Here is a 21,959-nt window from a genome sequence, read left to right on the forward strand (position 1 = left end):
CCTGTATAATACACTTAGACAAAAAAAAAAGTCTGGAAAGGCATATCACAGACCGTTAACAGTAGCTGTCTTTGGATGATTGAACTATAGGTAGTTCTCATTTTATTCTTTTGGTTTATCCATATTTTCCAAAATTTTCGACAATGTCTATTACCTTTGTAGGGAGAAGAATAAGTTATTATTTAAAAAACTGCCCTTCAGAATCCCAATCCACAATATGTCAAAGAGTCTGGTTGATCCAACCTTTCTCTCTAGAAGAGCTACTTTCCCACCCTGCTCAGGGGGTAGAGATAGATACAGGACTTAGAGAGCAACATTGAAAGTGAGAATCTCTGTCCCATTCTGTGTGCCTGTCTCTCAGTGAGCCAGGCAGGAGTGTCGGCAAACTGAGTGACACCTGAGTCACATTGCCTAATGGAGTCATTATCCACAGATGCCAGGGCACCTGCTCCAGCTACTCAGAAACCTCAGAGCATTAGGGAACGTGCACTCACTTGTGCCTTCAATCTGAAAATACATATTATGTGCCTACTATCTGCAAGTAGAGAGAGAGATGAACAAGCCAAAGGCCCTTTGCCAGCCTGATCCTTACATCCTATAGGGAAAAGAAAGACAATGAACACAAACAAGGTGATTTTACATTGTGATGGGTACTGTGAAAAAGACCAAGCAGGATCAGGTAACAGTAAATGGGGGTGGTGACAATGAATGGCACTTTCTTTTTTTTAAAAAAAAATTTATTTATTTATTTGAGAGAGACAGTGAGCCAGCACAGGTGGGGGAGAAGCAGAGGGAGAGGGAAAAGCAGACTCCCTGCTGAACAGGGAGCCCGACATGGGGCTTGATCCCATGACCCCGAGATCACGCCCAACCAACTGAGCCACCCAGATGTCCCTGAATGGCACTTTCAAAAGAATGGTCAGGGGAGGCTTCTCTGAAGAAGGGATACTTGACTAAAGTCCCGAGCAGTATAAGGAACGAGAAAGGGAAAGATCACAACATCACCAGCCTCTTAGAAAACAACACATGACAGAGAAAAGGGGACAAAGAGTGAAGAGGGAGGAAGATAGATGGAAAAAAAAACAGTAAAGTCAGTTATTTGTGTTGAGAAGGGAAAAGAGAGAAATAGAATTCACTGATGACCCATCCAAAAGCTTCATTATAACAAATGATCACAGGCTCCTCCAGTCACAAGCAAAGGCCAAAATAAAGGATGTGAGTTTTTTTCTCTTTTGCCCTTGCTCTGGTAGAGGCCAGCCTGGCGTTGCACAGCAGTGGTCACCTACAGTGTTGTGTAGGACTTCTACTCCTTGAAGGCTCTCCAACTTCTCTCCCGCCCTCACTACACCTCCCTGATGTCTGGAATACCCAAAATTACACACTTCTTTTGGTTTATAGCAGAAAACACCTCTTTGAGACTTAAAAGTTACCTAGGTGGGGATAATACATCGCCAGTCCTCTCCACTTCCATAAGGAAATGCTTTCTCAGTTTCTTAGTTCTGGAGTGCTCGGGATACAAGCATTCTTCAGGGAAGCGGAAATGGATGGAAATGACTTGAGACATAGCAGGCTTCCTTGGAAGGAAATGAAACGAAGTGAACATGAAGCAATTAGAAAACACATTGAAGTGAAGGGTGTGGAATGAGGAGGATGTTGCCCACTGGGTAGCTTGAAAGACACACTTGGTTTACTCAATATTTTCAAATGCCAACTGAGGTTGAGTCACTGATGGGGTTTCTTGTTTGTAGAGCCCTTCTCCTGAACAAACTAAGCTCTTGGTGGGATGTGTAAGATGACTCTTCAGGACACTGGGAGAACTTTCAGTACATTATGGGTATTTACAGTGCCATCAAGGATATCACTTAGCAGTTATAGCTGTAGCCAATATTAAGCTGGTGCAAAACTTTTTTTTAAGGTTTTATTTATTTATTTGAGAGAGAGCACATGGGCGCGGGGAAGGAGCAGAGGGAGAGGGACAAGCAGACTCCATGTTGAACGCAGAGCCTGACGCCGGGCTCTATCCCATGACCCTGAGATCAAGACCTGAGCCAAAATCAAGAGTCAGATGCTCAACCGACTGAGCCACCTAGGCACCCCGTTGGTGTAAAAAAATTGAAAACTGAACTCAGCTCTCATTCTTTTTTATGATAGTCACACACACACAGAGAGAGAGGCAGAGACACAGGCAGAGGGAGAAGCAGGCTCCATGCACCGGGAGCCCGACGTGGGATTCAATCCCAGGTCTCCAGGATCGCGCCCTGGGCCAAAGGCAGGCGCTAAACCGCTGAGCCACCCAGGGATCCCCTCAGCTCTCATTCTAAGTGTGATACATACATAGAGGTCCCTGTATACCCAGAGACCCACTTCTCCCACGTTATGAGAAGTGCCAGCACACATCCCTTAATTACATAACACATCAAAAAAGGCTGGCCCATTGAGCAATTAAATAATTAAAAAGGACAAAAGGAGAAAGGAAGCTTGGCTCTAGGATGACCTGCAAATGGAGTAGTCCAACTTGGAATCATCAAGAGAAGACTGATTTTGTCCTAAACACTGCCAGAATACTGGTGAGGGTGGGAAAGCTAATCAGGTCAGTGAGAGATGCACGATAGCAATTTGATTCCAGCGTCTGGTTCAAATGCATCCAATTGGCTATTAACAAGTCTCCCTAATTGAAGTCACAGATCCAAAGCGCCCAGCTCTCAGGGGTTTCCTCAGATAATCTTACAGGTGACTTCTGTACATACTCAAAGTTTTCAGGCTGTCCATGGCTTCTCTTTGTTGTTCTGACTTGAGTATACTTTAAAGACACAGCTGAAGAGGGTGCTGACCATGAAGCCAGCAAGGAAATTGAACTCATGGATAATCCAACTAGGAGAGAAACTTTTTATTTTTGGTTGGGGGCTGAGGAAAGAGGAGGGTGGAGCAGAATGGGAAGGATGAGGGGGCTGGTATCTTTATGCCTGGAAGCTGAAATACAGCAGTTTAGTTTATAATTTAAATGATCCATAGTTGAGGGATTTGACCAGTCTTTGTGCGTGTGTGTCTGTGTGTGTGTGTGCGTGTCCCAACCATTCATTTGGCATAGCATACATATGACTAATCTGACATCTAGGTTTTGGCACTGGTGTTGATCTGGTATTATCTTTCCCCTTACAAACAAATCAAAGAGCATTCACAAATGTCAAGCCAATTTGAATAGATCCTTTGGGCAAGTATATGCACATAAATGAGTGTCATAAATGTTTTCTAAGTATACCTAAGTGATGTCAGGGAAGTTAACCAAAGCGCTCTGTCAGCCCATTCCCTGGGTCTCTGTTGGTAACACCGAGCTAAACAGACCATGACCTGGACCCAGCATGGAAAATCCTATATACCCTGAAATGCCTAAGAGATTTGTACCTGGCCACATTCTTCCTCCTCATGAAGGCCTACTCCTCTGTGGCGGGCAGGGGAGCAGTGGCAGGGGATGGATCCAGTATACTTTGTGGGTCAGTGTTCTGCAGAGCTCTGGATTCTGTCACCATATGGCCTTAAATGGAAGGTCATGTGTTCCTTTGTGATTTGGTGGCTGTTACAGGGTGGCCTAAACTGAGCCAAGGAAATATAGGTGAGATTTCTATCCCCATGAGAATGCTCTTGTTGACTGTCCACGTTTGACAAGTGCCAGGTGTTCCGAACAACGAGATACCTGAATGCAGATGTTTGTTTCTAGTTTTGGAAAGCCATTGTGAACCTCTGCTTGCTTCCTGATTTCAGAAGAACTTCCAGGCCAAAACTTTGACAGCAAGGGCTACTTTTGTGGAGAAGAAACGATGCCTGTGTATGAGTCTGTGTTCATGGAGGATGGGGAGACCACCAGAAAAATAGCCCTGGAGACAGAGAGACCACCTCAGGTAGAGGTCCACGTGTGGACCATTCGAAAAGGTGAGCAAGACAATATTAATTTCTTGTCATTTTTTGTAAGGGGTTGGAGGAACAGGAAAAGAGGGGAAGACTTACCTTGATTTTTGCTTCAAACTATTCTTCTGTTTGACTCAGTTCTCCTGATTGCTCAGAGACTAACACATGACTAACACGTTTGTGATTATGACCTTTCGTTTCAACTAGGACCTGTCCAAAAATTAAAGTATCGACCCTTGGGGTTTATTGTCTTTCTCATACCAACAAAGGCTGGAGAAGTCTTCCTCCTCTCGGAGTGCACATCAGAATCTTCTGGGAGAGGTTTTTGTAAATACCAAATGCCTGAGCCCTATCCCCAGAGATGCCAATTGATCGGCCAGGAAGGGGCCTTGGCATAAGCATTTGTTCATAAGGCTCCACAGGTGATTCTAATGTGTAGCTAAGATCACAACCTACCAGACTATAGCCTACCATTCTTTCCGACACGAAGCTCAACCAACACGAAAATTCATTCATGTGGTGCGAGGCTAATCTCTCAAAGCATGCTGTGTTCTCTGGAGTAAGACACATTGAAAACATCATCCCCACCCTCAAAAAGATTTAGAGTCTCACCAAAGGGACAATCCCAGTCTTTATGTCTCTCCAATTCCTTTTCTGCTTACTCAGCTGACTGCCATAGCAAGCTCTTCAAACCATCCCACAGATATGAGGCTAGTGTTGATCTAGTCTGGTCAAGTTTTCTAGAAATCTAAGAGGTAAGATTTCAGTTGGGAAATAAAGCACATCCTTTTTCTCCTGGCTCCTGCATAAGGCTTGAGAGTGCTCAAACTTTACTGTGCTTCGACATCATACAAGGGAGCTGGTTTACAACATGTTCACCTGGCCCCATCCAAGAGCTGTGAATTCAGTAGGCCTTGGGTAGTGCCCCAACATGTCACAAACAGCCAGTGATTCTAATTCAGGTGGCACCTGGACCATACTTTGAACAACAACTGCTCGAGTGTTAGTAGGGCTTCTTTGGCTCCCTTTCCCCAACTTTTCTTACCCAAAAGAGCGAGTTCCTCCACACCCCTTAAAAATATGCTTTAATGCACCTATGTTTCTCATCCGTGTTTATTTTTGCTCTATACCTAGGAATGTTGGTTTTCTGTCTCTGATTCCCTAGCTCCTCTGTAACTGGTCACCTAGGACTAAGCCCTCTTCTTTTGGCTTCCCTAGCAATGGACCTGGTATTTTTTGCTCCACATCGCTCACCCCCTTGAAGCATGCGGGTGTCTTTCAGCTTGCTAGCATAGCATCTATATGACCTCTTGTTCAGTGCTTGGCTAGCAGAGAAAAATCCAGGCTTCAGTTATGTTGCCCTCTCTAGACATGAGGATGAAGTAGGCTGGTAGCTTGTTTCTCCTTAACTGCAAGGCCATTTTTCCAGCTTGTGTGTTACGCCGATAAAAGCTTTTCAGGCAAAGTTGAGACCGGGTGCCCTCCCCCCCCCTTATTTTAACTTTCCCCATTTTCTGTAAGGGAACACTGAAGGAGCTGTGAATATTTCCCAAAGGGAAATACGCTTTTCAGTGAATTTGGGAACAGGGATGGCTTCTCCATTTACACAAACAACCTGTCTGCAGTTCCACTGCTGGCTCTCACTGCTGGCCAGAAGGGCAGCCCAGTGGTTGGCAAGAACATCATCTACCTAGACTTGGGGTGAGGGCAGAATTTCCAGTCCTGCCTTTGGCTCTAGAAGCTCCCACCAGCACCCATGCTCGATTCTGTGTGGCTCTCCCCAGGAGGGGGATCCCATGGTCAGCAACACTATCTTCCATATCTCTATCCTCCGGAGAACCAGAGGGGGAGGCCAATGAGCCAAGGAAACAGATGGAGTCAATTATAACCCTGAAGTCATCCAAGTTCCTGGTTAAGCACATTACACAGCCTAGCTCGATGCTCCTAAGCCCCTGTAATGAGATGATATGCTCAACCCAAGCAGAAAAAGGGGTGGTGGTGGTTCCAGTTAGAGAGGGCCTGACCACCTGCCGCACTTTTCACTTGGCCCCAGGCATCCTCCAGCACTTCCATATTGAGAAGATCTCCAAAAGGATGTTTGAGGAACTCCATCACTTCAAGCTGGTGACCAGAACAACCCTGAGTAAGTGGTACCTGCCTTTCTTTACTCCTCCCCAGAAAACGCCTCCAGCCTTCGATGTAGCGTAGCCCTAAAGAAAGTCCCTTTGCCTTGTCCATTAATTTTCTCTCTCTTCTCTGGAGGACCCTAGCAGCAGAGGGGGTGTCTGAACGTGAACTGAAAAGCTTAGACCTGGGGAATACAAATCCAGATGCAGTCTGAGCATAAGCTACCTTGAGTCAAGGTTCCCCTGATTATCTTTAATGAAAACTGCTAACCCTAGAGTCTCAAAAAGATCAGAGAAAGTTCACAGGATTCCTGGGTTGGTAACATTTGTAGAGACTTCACATCCAGAAGGCTACATCCTTCTGTGGTGGGGATAAGAGACAGAGAGAAATTGAACGCATCCCAATTTGTCAAAGCTCTGGTCGACTCTTTGGAACTGCCTCCTGAGCGGTCATGTTTCTCTAAAAGCATCTGGCCACTCAAGCATACATGCAGGGCTCCCTCTTTCTACACAGGATGCAGCCTAAGGACTAGATACTTCTAGGCCCTGGGGGGTGGGGAGCACTTGTGAAGGAATACAAGGCCCAGAATTTCTATCCACAGGGATTGCCAGTGGGCAAGAAAGAACACGAAGATGCCTTCTCTATGAATCAATCTAGGTCTGAAGAGTTAAATACCTAAGCACTCAGAGGAAATCTGCAAGGAACAATGAGATGAGAGCCAGGTGGGCTTAGGCAAGGAAGGCTTCCTGGAGGAGGTATATTTTGAAAGACAAGGGTGTGATGGGGCAACAGGTCAGGGCATCCATTCAGGAAGAGGGAGCAACTTAACTCAGGAGCAAACAAATGTGTGAGTGGGTGGCCCTGGAAGAAACTGGAGAGACGTTCATGTAGAAGGCAGGTGGCATTGATAGTTGCTACAGACTTACAAATGGCCTCATAATACGAAAATGGTGCTTTGGAAAGATGTCTCTTGGCTATCAGATAGATTTAATACAAATTTACTTTGGTGAAGCCATATTCCAAAGAGCCCAGTATGCCATGCTGAGAAGTTCAGCTTGCTTTCCAGACCAGAGAACCCCAAGGGAGTGTTTTAAGCAAGTGCACGATGCATGCAGATCTGTTTTTTTTAGAAAGGAGTCCCGCTGTGCAGAGTGAAAAGTGAACTCCCATGGTGAGTAGCTGGTGGTACTCTGAATTAGGAAGCTCTTATACCATTAAAAAGGAAAAAAAAAAGCTCTTAACACTGTATTAGGTCAGTGAGACAGGGAACAGAGGTCACTATGAGGGACAACTCTGGGGTTAAATCATCAGGATCATTACAAAGAGAGAAAGGAGTTTGGAATGACTCCAGGAGTAACAACTTTATAGACCTGGTGAATAGTGGTAATTAGCTAATGGGAAACTGGAGAATAAGCAGGTACTGGTGGGGGGGGGCGGAAATGCATTTCACTCAGAACATGTTTAGATGAAGATACTTAAAGGCCATCTGAGCAGAATTTATCCTATGGGCAGCTGAAAATAGGGTTGATGAGGTCACTTGTTTATTCTGTAGGGGACAGGAGACCATAAACTGAATGGGAGGAGAATTCAAATGAGGTGGGGGTGGGGGTTGGGAGTCCTTACATGTGAGTAAGGAATAAAGGGGCAGAATCTAGGATTTGGTACCAATGATGTGACTTTTGAAATTACCAAGTAATTTCACAGAACACGTTTTTGTTTGTCCCATGAGCAAGGCACTGTGCTGGGCACCAGGAGGGCAGGCGGCTCAAAAGATGATTGAAATAAATTCTTTGTCCATAATAGAATTTGGGGTATATAACAAATGTAGATGGCATGTACCTCCACCTGTGTGCAGCTGAAGGAAGTGGGGAATGAGATGATCCTGTGGGGTCACCTAGGGACAAAGCAAAATAAGCCTGATCCTTCCTCCCATGTAGCTATCAGATCCTGACACACAGCAGGGCTTCCGTGGAAGCCAGTGCCTTGCTCAACTCTTCTTTCCTGTTGAGTTGGAGAGAACAGAGAAAAGTGAAGGATCCCAGGAAGAAGGGAAGGAGCAGAGGAATTGAGTCTGTAAGGGAAGAGGGTCATGATCTCCTGTGGCCTGGGAAAGAAAAGAGGTTCGAAATAGGTTCTGGATTAAGAGGAGCTCGCTGACCTTGGACCAGGAGCTCCCCAGCTTGTAACACCATGAGAGCAGGAATAAAAAGACCACAGAGGATATCCAGGGTGGGCAGTTTGTTACAAAGATTATTTGCCGTGGCAAGATGACAGCAGGACAAAGGAAGACCTTGCCACCCAAGGATCAGGAAAGTCAGAAAAGGGATGGTCCAGAAGAGAGAGGATCTAGAGTAGTTTCCAATGCTCAGCACAGGGTGTGTACTCCAAAATGTTTGCTCAACTAGCATGACGGAATGGGGAAGAGGCAAGTTGGTAAGGACATGCTGGATGCATAGACATGTCCATGGAGGAAGAGGAGAAAACAGGGAATGGAAGAGAGAGCCACTGGGGGGAAGAGTGAAGTGAGAGGTGCAAAAGGGGTTGGTAAAGACAGCATCTGAGCATGGAAGAAAACAGGTGGACAGTTTTTAGCCAGGGGTGGCACAAATAGAGAAAAGAGTGGTAAATAATCAGGTCCCCTAAACTAGTATCTGGCCCCGAAAAAGTAAGCAGAGCCTCAGTAACACGCAGGTACTGCTTTATTTGACCTGAGGCCAAATCAGCCACCTAAGTAGCTAATGACCTGATAGAGGAGCATTTTGCAAATGCTAAACATACTGGAAAAATTCCAAGAATACTACTTCGGTTCAACTTGTGAGGCAGTTATGTATTATTCGTGGCGTTCTTAAAAATACTGAGTGTTGAACACTCCTCGGCCCGTTGTCCGTATCTGTTCCCCAAAAAGTGTTTTGGGGGCTGTTCTGCTTGAAAACACATGGCATTTGTAAGGATGGGGTAGATTGGTTACACTCCTCATTGGCTCTGCTCTCTCCTCTTTCATCTCTGGGCTGCTTTGTGTTTGCTTTGTAGGCCAGTGGAAGATATTCACCGAAGGAGAAGCTCAGATCAGCCAGATGTGTTCAAGTCGTGTGTGCAGAACAGAGCTTGAAGATTTGGTCAAGGTTTTGTACCTGGAGAGGTCTGAAAAGGGCCACTGTTAAACGAGACAGATGGTGTTGGAGAGGGTGAAGCAAGAAAACTGAAGCTGCAGCTGGACTGCGGGCTTATTTTGCTTAAGTCACCAGTGCCCTAAAACCCCAAATTCAAATGCAGTTCATTATCCACGCCATGCACAGTATAACTTGCTCCTTTATGTGGAGTGGTGTGTCAGTCCTTAAACATCTCCTCCAAAGAGACTAGAAGAGTCTTGAATTATTTGTGGGAGGAAGCAGGATAGAACACCACAGCACTACTCTAGTTTCTGGGAGAATCACATTTCTTTACAGGTTAAAGAGTAAACAAAACCCTAGGGTTTCTATCTAGAAAGTCACTCCAGTGAAAGAAAAAGACAAGAATTTGCTTAGCAGGATTTGTGTAGTACAGAGAAAATATGTGTATGAAATTATACTCTTCGACTTTTAGGATGTCTTGTGTTTTTAAGAAAAAATTAATTCCCCCTCCACATCCACCCAGAGACGCATGCATATGCACACACTCACGCACACATGCGTGCACACACACACACATACACCAGACACTAAACTGCAACCTTCCTTCTGAGGCAAAGCCAGCACAGGCTCTCCCCTCCTTGCCTGGCTCCCAGGTAGCTTGGAAGTTGTGGGTACCCAGGAGGAGAAAGAAGGAATTGTGAGCAAAAGGCTCTGCCCTTGGGTCAGTGGTGTGGTTGCCACCGTCACCAACTATGGTGGCAAGGTGAAGAATAAGAACACCGTCTCGTGGCCACATTCACTTTGAAGCTCTAAATAACTTTTCCCTAGTGCTACACTTCTCTTTTTTCCCTGAGCCCGTGAGGCCCCCATAAAGAAGTTAGAACTGGGAAAGAATCTTCTGAAACTGAGTCCACACAAGACAAAATAAATGTTGAAGAAAATGGTGGCTCAGGGTCCACAAGGCAACATTCTGTGTTTTCAAGTCCATAGAAATCACCGACGAATAGCTCAATATTCATTCATTTTCTTGATGCCAGAATCTGTAGTCCAAAACTTTAGGTTAAACGATTACATTCTAGAAGCTCCTTAAAAGGGCAGGGTTCCTTCTTCTCCAGTTACAGGAGTTCATTTTGACTTTGCAAAAGGGCTCAGTCCCCCACAAGCTTCTGATTATTGGCTCTTCAGTTAGAAGAGTTATTGCTCATTAGGGGAGGTGGACATTCTGGTTAGGATCTTTGTTCTAAGCTTTGCTGCCATTCTCATCTCATCCACCAAGCAGGGGTTTGAATCATGAATCCTAGAGAAGGCTGCTCCAAAAATGTCAATTTGCAGCTGGATACCAGAGTGGAACTTATCCATTCTGAGGCCTGGCTTTTAGAAATCATTTTTGTGGCAAAACTCTAAATTCTCCACCTGGCTCTCAAGTGGGCCTTCTAGATTCATCCCTTCTGAGAGGCATGAATGAACTCTAATGAGTACTCAGAAGTATTAAGGAGGCAGACATCCCATATTCCCACTCCATGACTGCAGGAAAGAGGAACAGTGTTTTCCTTACAGTAGCTGACACCAAGAGGGAAAAATGCAGAGGTCTTTATGGCAACCTGGCATAAAGGAATCTGTTCTCATAAGAGACGGGGGTGCCTCATGGCCAGGCCTTCAAGATACAAGTCTCTTACCAACCCTTCCTACATAGTCTCTGTGGGAAAGGGAGGGAGGACACCCAGGGCTGAGAGGCCACAGAGCTTTATTGCAGAGGCTGCTTAGTAGCTGCTGCCTCCCTCCCAGAGGTGGCAGTATTTCCATAGTGTGGAAACAAGTGACTGGATCCTGAAGCAAAGTGGTGATTTCCCCTTCTGGATGACTCACCCCAAAGCCTTCCCACCCAGGTGTTCTCTGAAATCTCAACCATAAGGGAACACCCAGAGAGCTTCCCTAGATAGACTTCTGCCCCCAGGGGCTGGGACACACCTTTACAAAGTACTGTGGGAAGCAGGAGCTGGGGAGCTGTGCTAGGCCAATGGAGAAACCTTTCAGCGTTTGGTGTAGGCAGTAGGACAGTAGAGAGAAGAGGCCGAGCCACCTGTAGCTAGGAAAGGAATGGATGTGGTTCTTCTTGTATTTATTTGTATCATAAACACTTGGAACAACAAAGACCATAAGCACCATTTAGCAGTCGTAGCCATTTTCTAGTTAACTCGTGTAAACCAGAGTAACGTAACAGTATTAGCCTTTCGCTCTTCTCACAGGACAGGTACCTAAATAGGGTACTTATTTATGTAGTCGCTGTATTTCTGGATTTTTAAATTAATAAAAAAGTTAATTTTGAAAAATCATCTGCAGGAATGCCATGTGAGTGATTGTCTCTCTGGCTTGGTATTGACCTTGGACTGGGTAGCGAGTGATGGGTGGGCCTGTTTTGCATGCAGCTCGACACCCTCTCTCTCCCACTGTAGCATCCTCTGGTAAGAGTGGGGACTCTGGGGTCAGCACGCCAGCAGTTTTAATCCCAGCTCTGGGGGCGCCTGGGTGGCTTAGTGGCTCAGATCCTGGGATCGAGTCCCGAATCAGGCTCCCCCCGGGGAGCCCGTTTCTCCCTGTACCTATGTCTCTGCCTTTCTCTATTTGTCTCTCATGGATAAATAAAATCTTTTTAAAAAATTAAAAATCTCAACTTTGTGCTTCCCAGCCATGTCAGTCTCCCCATCTATAAAATGGGGATAATTATGGTACTATCTTTCGCCTGCAATTGCACGGTGAGGCTTAGTTTAGCCAGTGCACATCCAGTGAGTAGCCTATGTTCATTTATGACCGTGGATGAGTTCAAGAAGGGCATGGCATTGAAAATGGCCATTGATTTCTGGCATCCCCTTTAGGCAAAGACATTTAAGGGACTGGGGACAGTAAGCCACTGACTTGGGTTTCAGGAGGGCCTCAGTTTCAGTCTGCTGCTCCGTAGCAGAATTGTATAGGGAGCAGGTTAAGAGTTTTGCCATCTATGTTGATCCAAAATAAGTTCCCTCAAACCCCTAATACCGGTTATATGTGTGCTATCACAGAAACCAAGAGCACTAAAATGTCAGATAATGGGACAGAAAAGTGTACACTGGTGTGAGCCAACACAGAAGTCACTGGTGGTGACATGTTGGGGGACTGATGGGGGCAGAAGCCAGAAGTGAGTGGGGAGATGAGGAATTGGAGACAGAAGTTAGAGCCACTCTTTGGAGAAGCTTCATTACAGAGAGTAGAGAGATTACATGGAAGAAGTAGCTGGAGGATTATGGGGTCAAAGGAAAGTTTTTGGGTTTTCTTTTTAGTTTTTATTTTATTTTAAAGATTGTATTTATTTATTCATGAGAGACAGAGACAGACAGAGAGAGAGAGAGAGAGAGAGAGAGAGAGAGAGGCAGAGACACAGGCAGAGGGAGAAGCAGGCTCCATGCAGGTCCCCGATGTGGGACTCGATCCCAAACCCTGGGATCACTCCCTGAGTCAAAGGCAGACACTCAACCTCTGAGCCACCCAGGCCTCTCTCGTTTTTGTTTTAAAGACTTATGTATTTATTTCAGAGAGAGGGAGGGAGTGTGCGTGTGTGCAAGCAGGGGGAGGGGCAGAGAAAGGGGATAAGCAGACTCGCCCCTGAGCAGGGACCCCAAGGCGGGGCTGTATCCCACAACCCTGAGATCAGGACCTGAGTGGAAACCAAGAGTCAGATGCTTAACCGACTGAGCCACCCAGGCACCCCTAGAAAGTTTTTGTTTTAAATATGGGAGATACTTGGCCATGTCTGAGCACTGAAGGGTGGGACCCTATAGAAAGAGAAAGATGAAAGGTAACAGGGAAAGGAGTATACCCTGGTGTGGGAGGTACATGAGAAGCCATTTCCCCGTGCTGAGCCTCGAAGCCCCCAATTCTTGACCTACAACCTGGACTGAATTTTGGCCGCTGGTTGCCAACCCCTTACTGTGCATTAGCTGTTATCCTTCATCTCTGTTAGCTTGTCCTGCCCCACCCTTATACCCAGCAGAGTTTCTTCTAGAATGAAAGGCTCTAGATTCCACCATTACCTGACCTCCAGTGGGATAACCACATGGAACTCAGACCAGACACTCTGGCTCCCTCTGGCACGCTGCTCTCTATCCATTATCACCCACATTCCAAATTTCACTGAGCCCTAGCAATTTGGTCTCCTAGATGTGGCCCATGTTTGCTGCTGTTTGCACATCTCTCCTTCTGTAGGATCTTTTTCTTTGTAGTCTCCACTTCCAGGTGATTCCCAGGAAGTCCCAAAGGTCATCTCATGTAGGCTCAAGGACCAGTCCTGCCTACGACCACGTGGTACCCACCCTTTCCATTCCCTTCTTCCTCTGGCCTCCCTCTGTGATGGGCACTGCTGAAGTACATGGCCACCAAATGCTTCCATCACCACCCATCTTCTGACACTCACCACCATTGCCCGCTGTGACATGGCAGGCAGGGGCTCCTTCTGCAGGCCCAGATTTGCCAGCATGGTGGTGGCGCTCTGGGATCCTCAGTCATCTTCCCTGGTGGCACCTTATCCTGTGTGCCAGTGGAGAGAATGCCTCCTTCCCTACCTGTGTTTTGTTTTGTTTTAAGATTTTATTTATTTATTCATGAAACACACACACACACACACACACACACTCACACACTCACAGAGGCAAAGACACAGGCAGAGGGAGAAGCAGTTCTATGCAGGGAACCTGATGTGAGACTCGATCCCGGGACTCCAGGATCATGCCCTGGGTCGAAGGCAGGTGCTAAACTGCTGAGCCACCCAGGGATCCCCCCTACCTGTGTTGTTAATACTTTGCCACCTTACGTGAAACCAATTTAACATATAGCTATTGGTGGTGTATTACGTGGACCAAGGCAGGGGTCTTCTTGTGTCTCAGAGTCTCCTGGACTTCTGTATGGAAACAAATCCTTCATGCTTCACTTCCAGCCCTTTTGACCAGAGTGCAGAGACTGTGCTGAGTATAAGCCTCCAAGACAGACAGACATTCCGGTCTGTCCTCCTAATCCCTCTTCCTTATGATTCACATGTTCAGCCTCTTTCCCCCACTGACTCCCTCAGGGGATCAGTCATGCAGATTGACTTTAGGAGGCCCACACCACCAGTCAGCCAAACAAGCTCAGATTCCTCTGAAATAACTATGTGGGAGACATGAGTCCCTAAATGCAGAGCTCCAGCTCCAGTACATGGTCTCCCAAATATTTCATACACATTTACAAAGTTGTGCCTTTGTATATGCTCTTCCCATGGGATAGAATGTTTCTTCCCTTTCCTTCACCCAGCAAACTCCTATTTATCCTTCAAGGCCCAGTGGAAATGTCACCTCCTCTGTGGAACCTTACCTGCTCCCTTCCTAATTGACTAATTGACCTTTCTCCTTATGTACTATATCCTCCCACCATGCCAACTCCATTCTCTTGGAACTTATTGTGTAGTACAAAGTCCTTAGTACTAGGAAGTACTAAGAACAACTTAATACTTAGAAGTCCTTAATACTTATGTGCCTTTGCACACAGCTCCCTTTGCCTGAAATATTCATCCCCTGGTGTCTCTACTTAACACCTACTCATCTTTTAAAACTCATGTTGCTCATCTCCGACCTTGTCCACCTCTTTCAGGCATGATTATTAGTTCCATCCCCCGTGCTCCTAAACAACCAAAGCACTTAGCTCATGCCAGTCTCTGTAGTACAATCTAATGACATGCATGTTTTCTTGGCTAATCCTCAACCACAGCCCTGTGTGGTAGGTCCCATTACTAGCCCTATTTTAGAGATGAGGACATTGAAAGTATTCACATTATATGCCATTACAGTGGACCCTTGAATATGTTGGGGGTTACAGGTTTCAGCCCCCCACCATGGTAAAAAATTTGCATATAATTTTTGACTCCCCGCAAACTTAACTACTAACAGACTACTATTGACCAGAAGCCTTGCCGATAACATAGAGTTGATTAACTAATATTTTGTATGTTATATGTAGCAGATACTGGATTCTTACAATAAAGTTAAAGAAAAGGAAATATTATTAAGAAATGCACAAGGAAGAGAAAATACATTTACAGTACTGTACTGTGCAAAATTTTCATGTTTAAGTTCAATTCAAACCTGTATTCTTTGAGGGTCAATCATGTGCATAAAAATGACATATTTGCCCAGCCCCAGTCTCCATGATTAGACTGGAGGGTTCTGATAGGGCAGAGACCTACTGGCCAGCCCTTTAGGCATTCAATAAATATTTGCCAAGTGCATGGTCAATCTAATAAGATTCTTTCTCTGCTTGAGAAAGAAAGCAGTCTAGAGATTACTATATCCAGGGGCTATGCAGCCCTTAGAACAGCTTTTCTGTCAACCTCTCTTAGGAAAAACTAATAAAATCCTGGTTAACAAATAGAAATGAAAAAGTGCTTGTTTGTCTCACAAAATGATTTACCATAAGGCGTCTTCTAAAATAACTCACAGATACCAGATTTACGTAGCGACTTTCTTTTGCAATGCTTAAAGCAAGATGTCCACATTTGTGGCATAGGCCTCACAGCTGTGAAGGATTCTTGGTAAGACTTCAATATCGTGTATGACAAGTAGTAGCTATATTTCTGTATAGACTATCTGTGTTGTAGTATTTGGAATAGCTGTAGTGCATATTACAATACTTACATCTCTATCCGTGTGCATGTGTGAGCATGTGTGTGTGTGAATAATTAGACTCTGACATGGTGTGTTGTTGTGCCCAAGATTGCGAATCCCAGAAACCACCAAGGAGCCGACACCAATGCAAGCACACGAGGATTTACTAGCAAGCTCGAGCTTGGGCTCAAGTATACTCCATACAGCGGAGCAGGGACTTGGACCCCGAAGTGGGTTACAGCTGTTTTTTTTTTTTTTTTTTTTTTTTTTTTTTTTTTTTTTTTTTTTTATAGGCTGGTCTAGGGGATTTTCAGAAGGGGTGGAGGAATTTCTCAAGTTCTGTTTACATTCTGATGTGGGGCTTTCAAGGGCATTGCACTCTGTTCTCATTCTAATATGGGACTTTCTACCACGGGCGTGGGCTCTGTTGTCTTTCTGATATGGGATTCTCTGCCGAGGGCAATTCTGAGTTCTGTTGTCTTTCTGATATGGGATTACCTACCGAGGACATTGAGGACATTCTGCAGTTTTTCCCATAAAGTTCAGCTCTTATTCACAGGGGCCTAAGATGGCTGTGCTTGTGCTAATGCTAAACTTGAGGTGAATGGCTTTGGTTTTTCTCGGCCTCCACAGTGTATGGAGCTTTCACAAAATGGACAAAATACAAGATACCCAAAGCCTGGTTTCAAGTTAACATAGACAGGAGTTCTGAGCTGCCTCCAAGTACAAGCAGTCTTCAATCTGGGAGTGAAGTGTTGGCCTGCAAATTAGAATCCAGCATGCATTTTCTTATAGAAACATCATTTTAGGGACACCTGGGTGGCTCAGTGGTTGAGTGTCTGCCTTTGGCTCGGGTCATGATCTCGGGGTCCTGTGATTGAGTCCTGCATCAGGCTCCCTGTGAGGAGACTGCTTCTCCCTCTGCCTATGTCTCTGCCTATGTCTCTGCCTCTCTCTCTCTGTCGCTTATGAATAAATAAAATCTTTAAAAAATATCATTTTATTTGGTGCTTGAATTCCTGGGCCAGTTCCCACAAGCCTCTTGAATCCTGAACATAACCAAGTAATAATATATATATATATATATATATATATATATATATATATATATATGTATATATATATAGTCCCTGCTTAAGCTCAGTCCCAGGGGCAAGGGTGGGTGGTGAGGAGAGAAGAGTGAGCAGAAAGTTTCACCTTTCTGGGCGGGGCGGCTGAGAGGTGGGTGAAGAGCAGGCTGTAGGCAAAATGGCAAAGGCAGCGTTTGTACTTGACAGCCTCCTGTTTGATCACGCACGCTGCTGTCCACTGCTGCCACTCCACCCTTCGCACTCGGTTGTCCCAGACCTAGTCCTGCCTGGCCTGGATGACGGATGACCACAGGTGGCAGGCTCCACGGTTAGGGACCTCACGGGACACTCAGAGCCTGAGTCCCGCCCCCCCCACTCGGGGCTGCTGTCTGGGCCTTAGAGAGGAAACGCATTTAGTGAAGTGAGTGAGAGATAACCCTCAGATCCTTTTTCACCTTGAAAGACTTCATTACTCTTGATTACTCTCACAATGAATTCCCCAATTACAAAATTACAGGCAGAGGGCTGGAGGGAGTGAAAACCTTCTGGGAATGGAGACAATAGGAGGGAGGTGTGTGTGTGTGTGTGTGTGTGTGTGTGTGTGTGTGTGTGTATGTTGGGGTGGGGGGCTGGGGGTAAAGTTTAATATGGGGGGGGCAGGGGAAGTAGGCAGCATCAAGTAAGGAAGCCATGCTCACCTTTCCATCTGAGTCTCTGCTGATCCACCTCTACCCTTTGGAAAGATCCTTTACACTATTCCTCTTTTCCAGCCTTCTCCTTTTACTTCTTTTAGTAGTAGTAGTAGTAGCAGTAGTAGTAGTAGTTTCAGCGGTAGGATTTAGTGATTCATCAGTTGCATATAACACCCAGTGCTCATCCCATCAAATGCCCTCCTTAATGCCCATCACCCAGTTACCCAACCCCCCCTCCCCTCCAACTACTCTCAATTTGTTTCCGAGAATTAAGAGGCTCTTATGGTTTGTCTCCCTCTCTACTTTCATCTCCCTTTATTTCTGAACCTGCTACTTCTTTAAAATGCCCAGATTTGGGTTTGTTTATGGTGGGAAATAGCAACTTGAGAGGGTGCAGTGTGTGGAGGCCTGATGAGGAGGGAGGGGCTGCTCCTCTACTAGCTTTGTTGACAACTGTCTGCGCTGTGTGGGCTGTCTAGCAGCACTCAGAAGGCTGTGGCCATGTGCTAGCCCTAGGAGGGGGCGCTTAGAAGTGAATCCTGAAATTCAGGAATGTATCCATGGAGAGAGATGGCTTCATCAGGAGGGAGTCTCAGAAAAAGAAAACACTGCACAAGGGCTCTAACCATTTTCAATCTGGTTGTCAAGATATTCACCTTTGTTCAAAGTATTACTGCAATTTATAATAAAATCACATAAGAAGTTTGGAGTCAGGGCACCTGGGTGGCTCAGTGGTTGAGCCTCTGCCTTTGGCTCAGGTCATGATCCTGGTGTCCTGGATTGAGTCCTGTATCGTGCTTCCCGCAGGGAACCTGCTTCTCCCTCTGCCTATGCCTCTGCCTCTTCTGTGTCTCTCTTGTGAATGATAAATAAAATCGAAGAAGAAGAAGAAGAAGAAGAAGAAGAAGAAGAAGAAGAAGTAGTAGTAGTAGTAGTAGTAGTAGTAGTAGTAGTAGTAGTAGTTTGGAGCCAAACCTAGCAAGGAGTCCGGTCCTATAAGGAAACCCAGAAAAGGCAAGGAATTAACACATGCAAACAATTCACATTTCTCTCCCTTTCTCTCTCTTCCCTACATATCTTTCTCTCTCTTTTTAAAAGATTTATGTTAGAGAGAGAGAGGGTGGGCAGAGGGAGAGAAGCAGACTCCTCACTAAGTGTGGAGCCCGAGACAGGGCTTGATCTGGCAACCCATTAATTAGATCATGACCTGAGCCAAAATCAAGAGTTGGACACTTAACCACTTACCAACTGAGCCACCCAAATGCCCCCCTCACCCCATCTCTTAATCTCTGATTCCCTGTCTGTAAAATTCTATAAAAATAGTCTCTGCTTCTGGTGCCTGGGTGGCTCAGTGTTTGAGCATCTGCATTTGGCTCAGGGCATGATTCCGGGATCCTGGGATCGAGTCCCATATCAGACTCCCCCCAGGGAGCCTGCTTCTCCCTCTGCCTATGTCTCTGCCTCTCTCTGTGTGTCTCTCATAAATAAATAAATAAATAAATAAATAAATAAATAAATAAATAAAATCTTTTTTTATTTTTTTATTTATTTTTTAAATTTTTTATTTTTCATTTATGATAGTCACACAGAGAGAGAGAGAGAGAGGCAGAGACACAGGCAGAGGGAGAAGCAGGCTCCATGCACCGGGAGCCTGACGTGGGATTCGATCCCGGGTCTCCAGGATCACGCCCTGGGCCAAAGGCAGGTGCGAAACCGCTGCGCCACCCAGGGATCCCTAAAATCTTTTTTTAAAAAAAGAATAGTCCCTGCTTAAAGGGTTGATGTGGGACTTAAGTGAGATAACACTGTGTTCATGATATTGACAGGTACATTAGCAAATACACAATAAATTCCATTTTTAAAAATTTGATGAGCCATTTGTCCTCGAGCTCCCGTAGTTCAAAGAAAGGGGAAAGCAGCCAAGTCTTGGCTTCTTCTAAGCAAAACAGTAGAAACTGAGCCTGGTTTTAAGGGAAGTACCAATCTGGGACAACTAAAAAGGAGAAGGCTACTGGGGGTCCTGATATAGAAAAGGAGAGGGTATGTCCCCATAGAACTTCAGCCAGGCTTTTGTAAGAGCAAGAATCTGATTTCAGTGCCAAGGAGAGGAGGAATAAATCTCCCCACCAGAATCTGGGAATTGTGGCAACTGCCGTCTGTTTTGAAATGTAACCACATGACTACAAGGTAGGAAACTCTGACTGACCACTTCTCTTCTGAAAAAAAAAAAATGACCTGGAGGTGGTTGTTGACCATAATTTCAATAAAAGCCCCCTAGTGTGACATGTGACATGGCTATTTCCAATGTTCTTTTACTTACAGGCTGTAAGAATAGAAACACTTCCATTTATTCATTCACATGTGGAATGCCCAGAGAGGGCCACATACTAGACTTGGTTCTGGGGTTCCAGTGGCGGACAAGATAGAGATGGCATTTGCCTGCATGGAGGTCATTGTCTACCAGAGAATAATCCTAAGAGCGGCAGGAAAGTGCAAGATGACAAGGGGCGATGACAGTGTAGGTCAGAAGCTCTTGTCCTTAGCATTCAAGGACAAGGAAGATGTCCCTGAGGAAATGACATTGAAGGGGAGGCTTGCAGAAGGCTTAGGGGTTGGGGTTCCACACCATATTTTGCTTGCAAACAGGGTGTCCTTGTTTTGAAAGAGTTCAAACAAGCATGAGACTGAAACCCGGATTTTACGAGTGACTCCCATGACCACGCAGGTGCACCTGGGAGAGAGAGAGAGCTGGGCATCCCCTGTACGAGCTCTCCTATAAAGAAATCACACCAACGAAAGTAGACAGCAGAGTCCTAAGGGGATGGAACACAAGATGGAAATGTCAATGGAGGAAAGGGCTATGAATCTGAAGTCTTGCCTGAAAGCTCAGCCTGAAGGGTGACCCTCCCAAGGGGATGAGGGACCCACAGAGGTGCTGCTGCAGAGGCAGTGAGGCACCCAAGCGAGTAGTGTTCAACACTGCCACTGTTTAGAATTACTGGAACATGGTGATTATCCAGGTCTGACTAGTTTTTATAGTTAGTCCTACTGTGGTTTTACATTCCCTATGAACACCATACCTGCTTAACTGACCACAGCCTGTGGACCACTCTGGCCCTCCACCCCAGCCCCATCCTTCCACCCCTGCTCTTCTCACCCTCACCCCCCACATCTGCCATTAGGTGGCAGTCAGAAAGAGGTTGGAGAGTGGCAGATGGGAAATTTTCAGCCCAGTTTTCAAGAACCTTTTCCCCTGCAATTCTAAGAAAAATCACTCTAAGAAAATAAGCTGTCTCTTGGGATATGGCCTCCTCTCAAGCAACTGAAGTCATCATGCACTGGCCTTATTAGTGCCAAAGAAAGTAGTTTACTTATGGCTCTGAGGTCATGTCAGGTAGAGAGGAGGATTGAGGCAATTGGGTGGTTTTCAGGCAGCCCCGAATCCCCTTCTGTGGGGACTGGCCAATTGTTTCTTCAAATGTCTCTTTTGCTTTGGCTAGTGGAGACCCAGTCTGAGTGTGATTACTCTCCTGGATCTGAAACAAAGACACAATCACATGGGGTGGGATTGGAAAGGACCAGATATTAACCCCAAGCCACAGGCAGGGGGATGCCTGGAGCAAGACAACAGGCTTGAGAAGGCTCTGATGCAATGCAATGGGGACAGAGGAGGGTGTTTGGTTGAAATGAAAAGGTCAATGTGCATTTGAAGTCAGAACTGTGGTTGATGGGAGGCCCTAAAGTTTTGGAAACTGAGGACAAGCTCCAAGAATATTGAGACATTCTGGCAACTTTGGAGAGGGAACCCCTCCAGAAAAACACAAGACAATTCAAGCTGATTGAATGGCTTTGGATAGAAAGTGAGACTCCGGGTTGGATGGGATCGGGAGGGTTTGCAAGCAAGTATGGGGTGGGGGAGTTTCTGGGAAGAAACAACAGGAAGAGAGAAGCTCCAAAGAAAAGGAAGCCTGAAGTCATCTAACGTTTGGGGGATAGATGTTACTGTCTCTTTGCCCTCCCAACAAATGAAGAAGTGGGCAGATTTGGTCTTGATCGCAAATTTGGCAGCCCCCTCCTTCCTTTCAGACTCCATCCCTGATGCTCGGCACCCTCTTTTTCCCCCTCGAGTATCTTCCAACACTCAAGAACATTCAGGGTTTGGCTCCGTGGAGTGGTACCAGCCAAACAATAATCCATCAGACACTGACTACTGACATCAGTACAAAAACCATCGATTTCCCCAAGCCCACGTGGCACTCCAAATACTGGAGCTCCTTAGCCCACTAGACCTGCTCGGGGCCATTTCTGATCCCCACTCTGGTTTTAGGATGGAATTATTTAATGGCCTACACAGAAGCAATCCAATTAAACAAGACCATTGTGTTAATGACTGCT

At 45.7% G+C, this 21,959-nt stretch overlaps 1 protein-coding gene across 1 annotated transcript in view; it reads left to right on the forward strand.

Moving 5' to 3' along the window:
• The window catches only part of CHRDL1 (chordin like 1), a 127,944-nt gene extending 116,471 nt beyond the window's left edge, over nt 1-11,473 (forward strand). The window contains 3 exon segments of the mRNA XM_077889426.1: nt 3,760-3,927; nt 5,957-6,046; nt 9,061-11,473. Of these exon segments, the coding sequence (XP_077745552.1) occupies nt 3,760-3,927; nt 5,957-6,046; nt 9,061-9,191 (389 nt within the window). The 3' untranslated portion in view covers nt 9,192-11,473.
• The last annotated feature ends 10,486 nt before the right edge of the window (nt 11,474-21,959 follow it).

The sequence above is a fragment of the Canis aureus genome, chromosome X (assembly GCF_053574225.1).
Source record: "Canis aureus isolate CA01 chromosome X, VMU_Caureus_v.1.0, whole genome shotgun sequence".
In the NCBI taxonomy this organism is placed as follows: domain Eukaryota; kingdom Metazoa; phylum Chordata; class Mammalia; order Carnivora; family Canidae; genus Canis; species Canis aureus.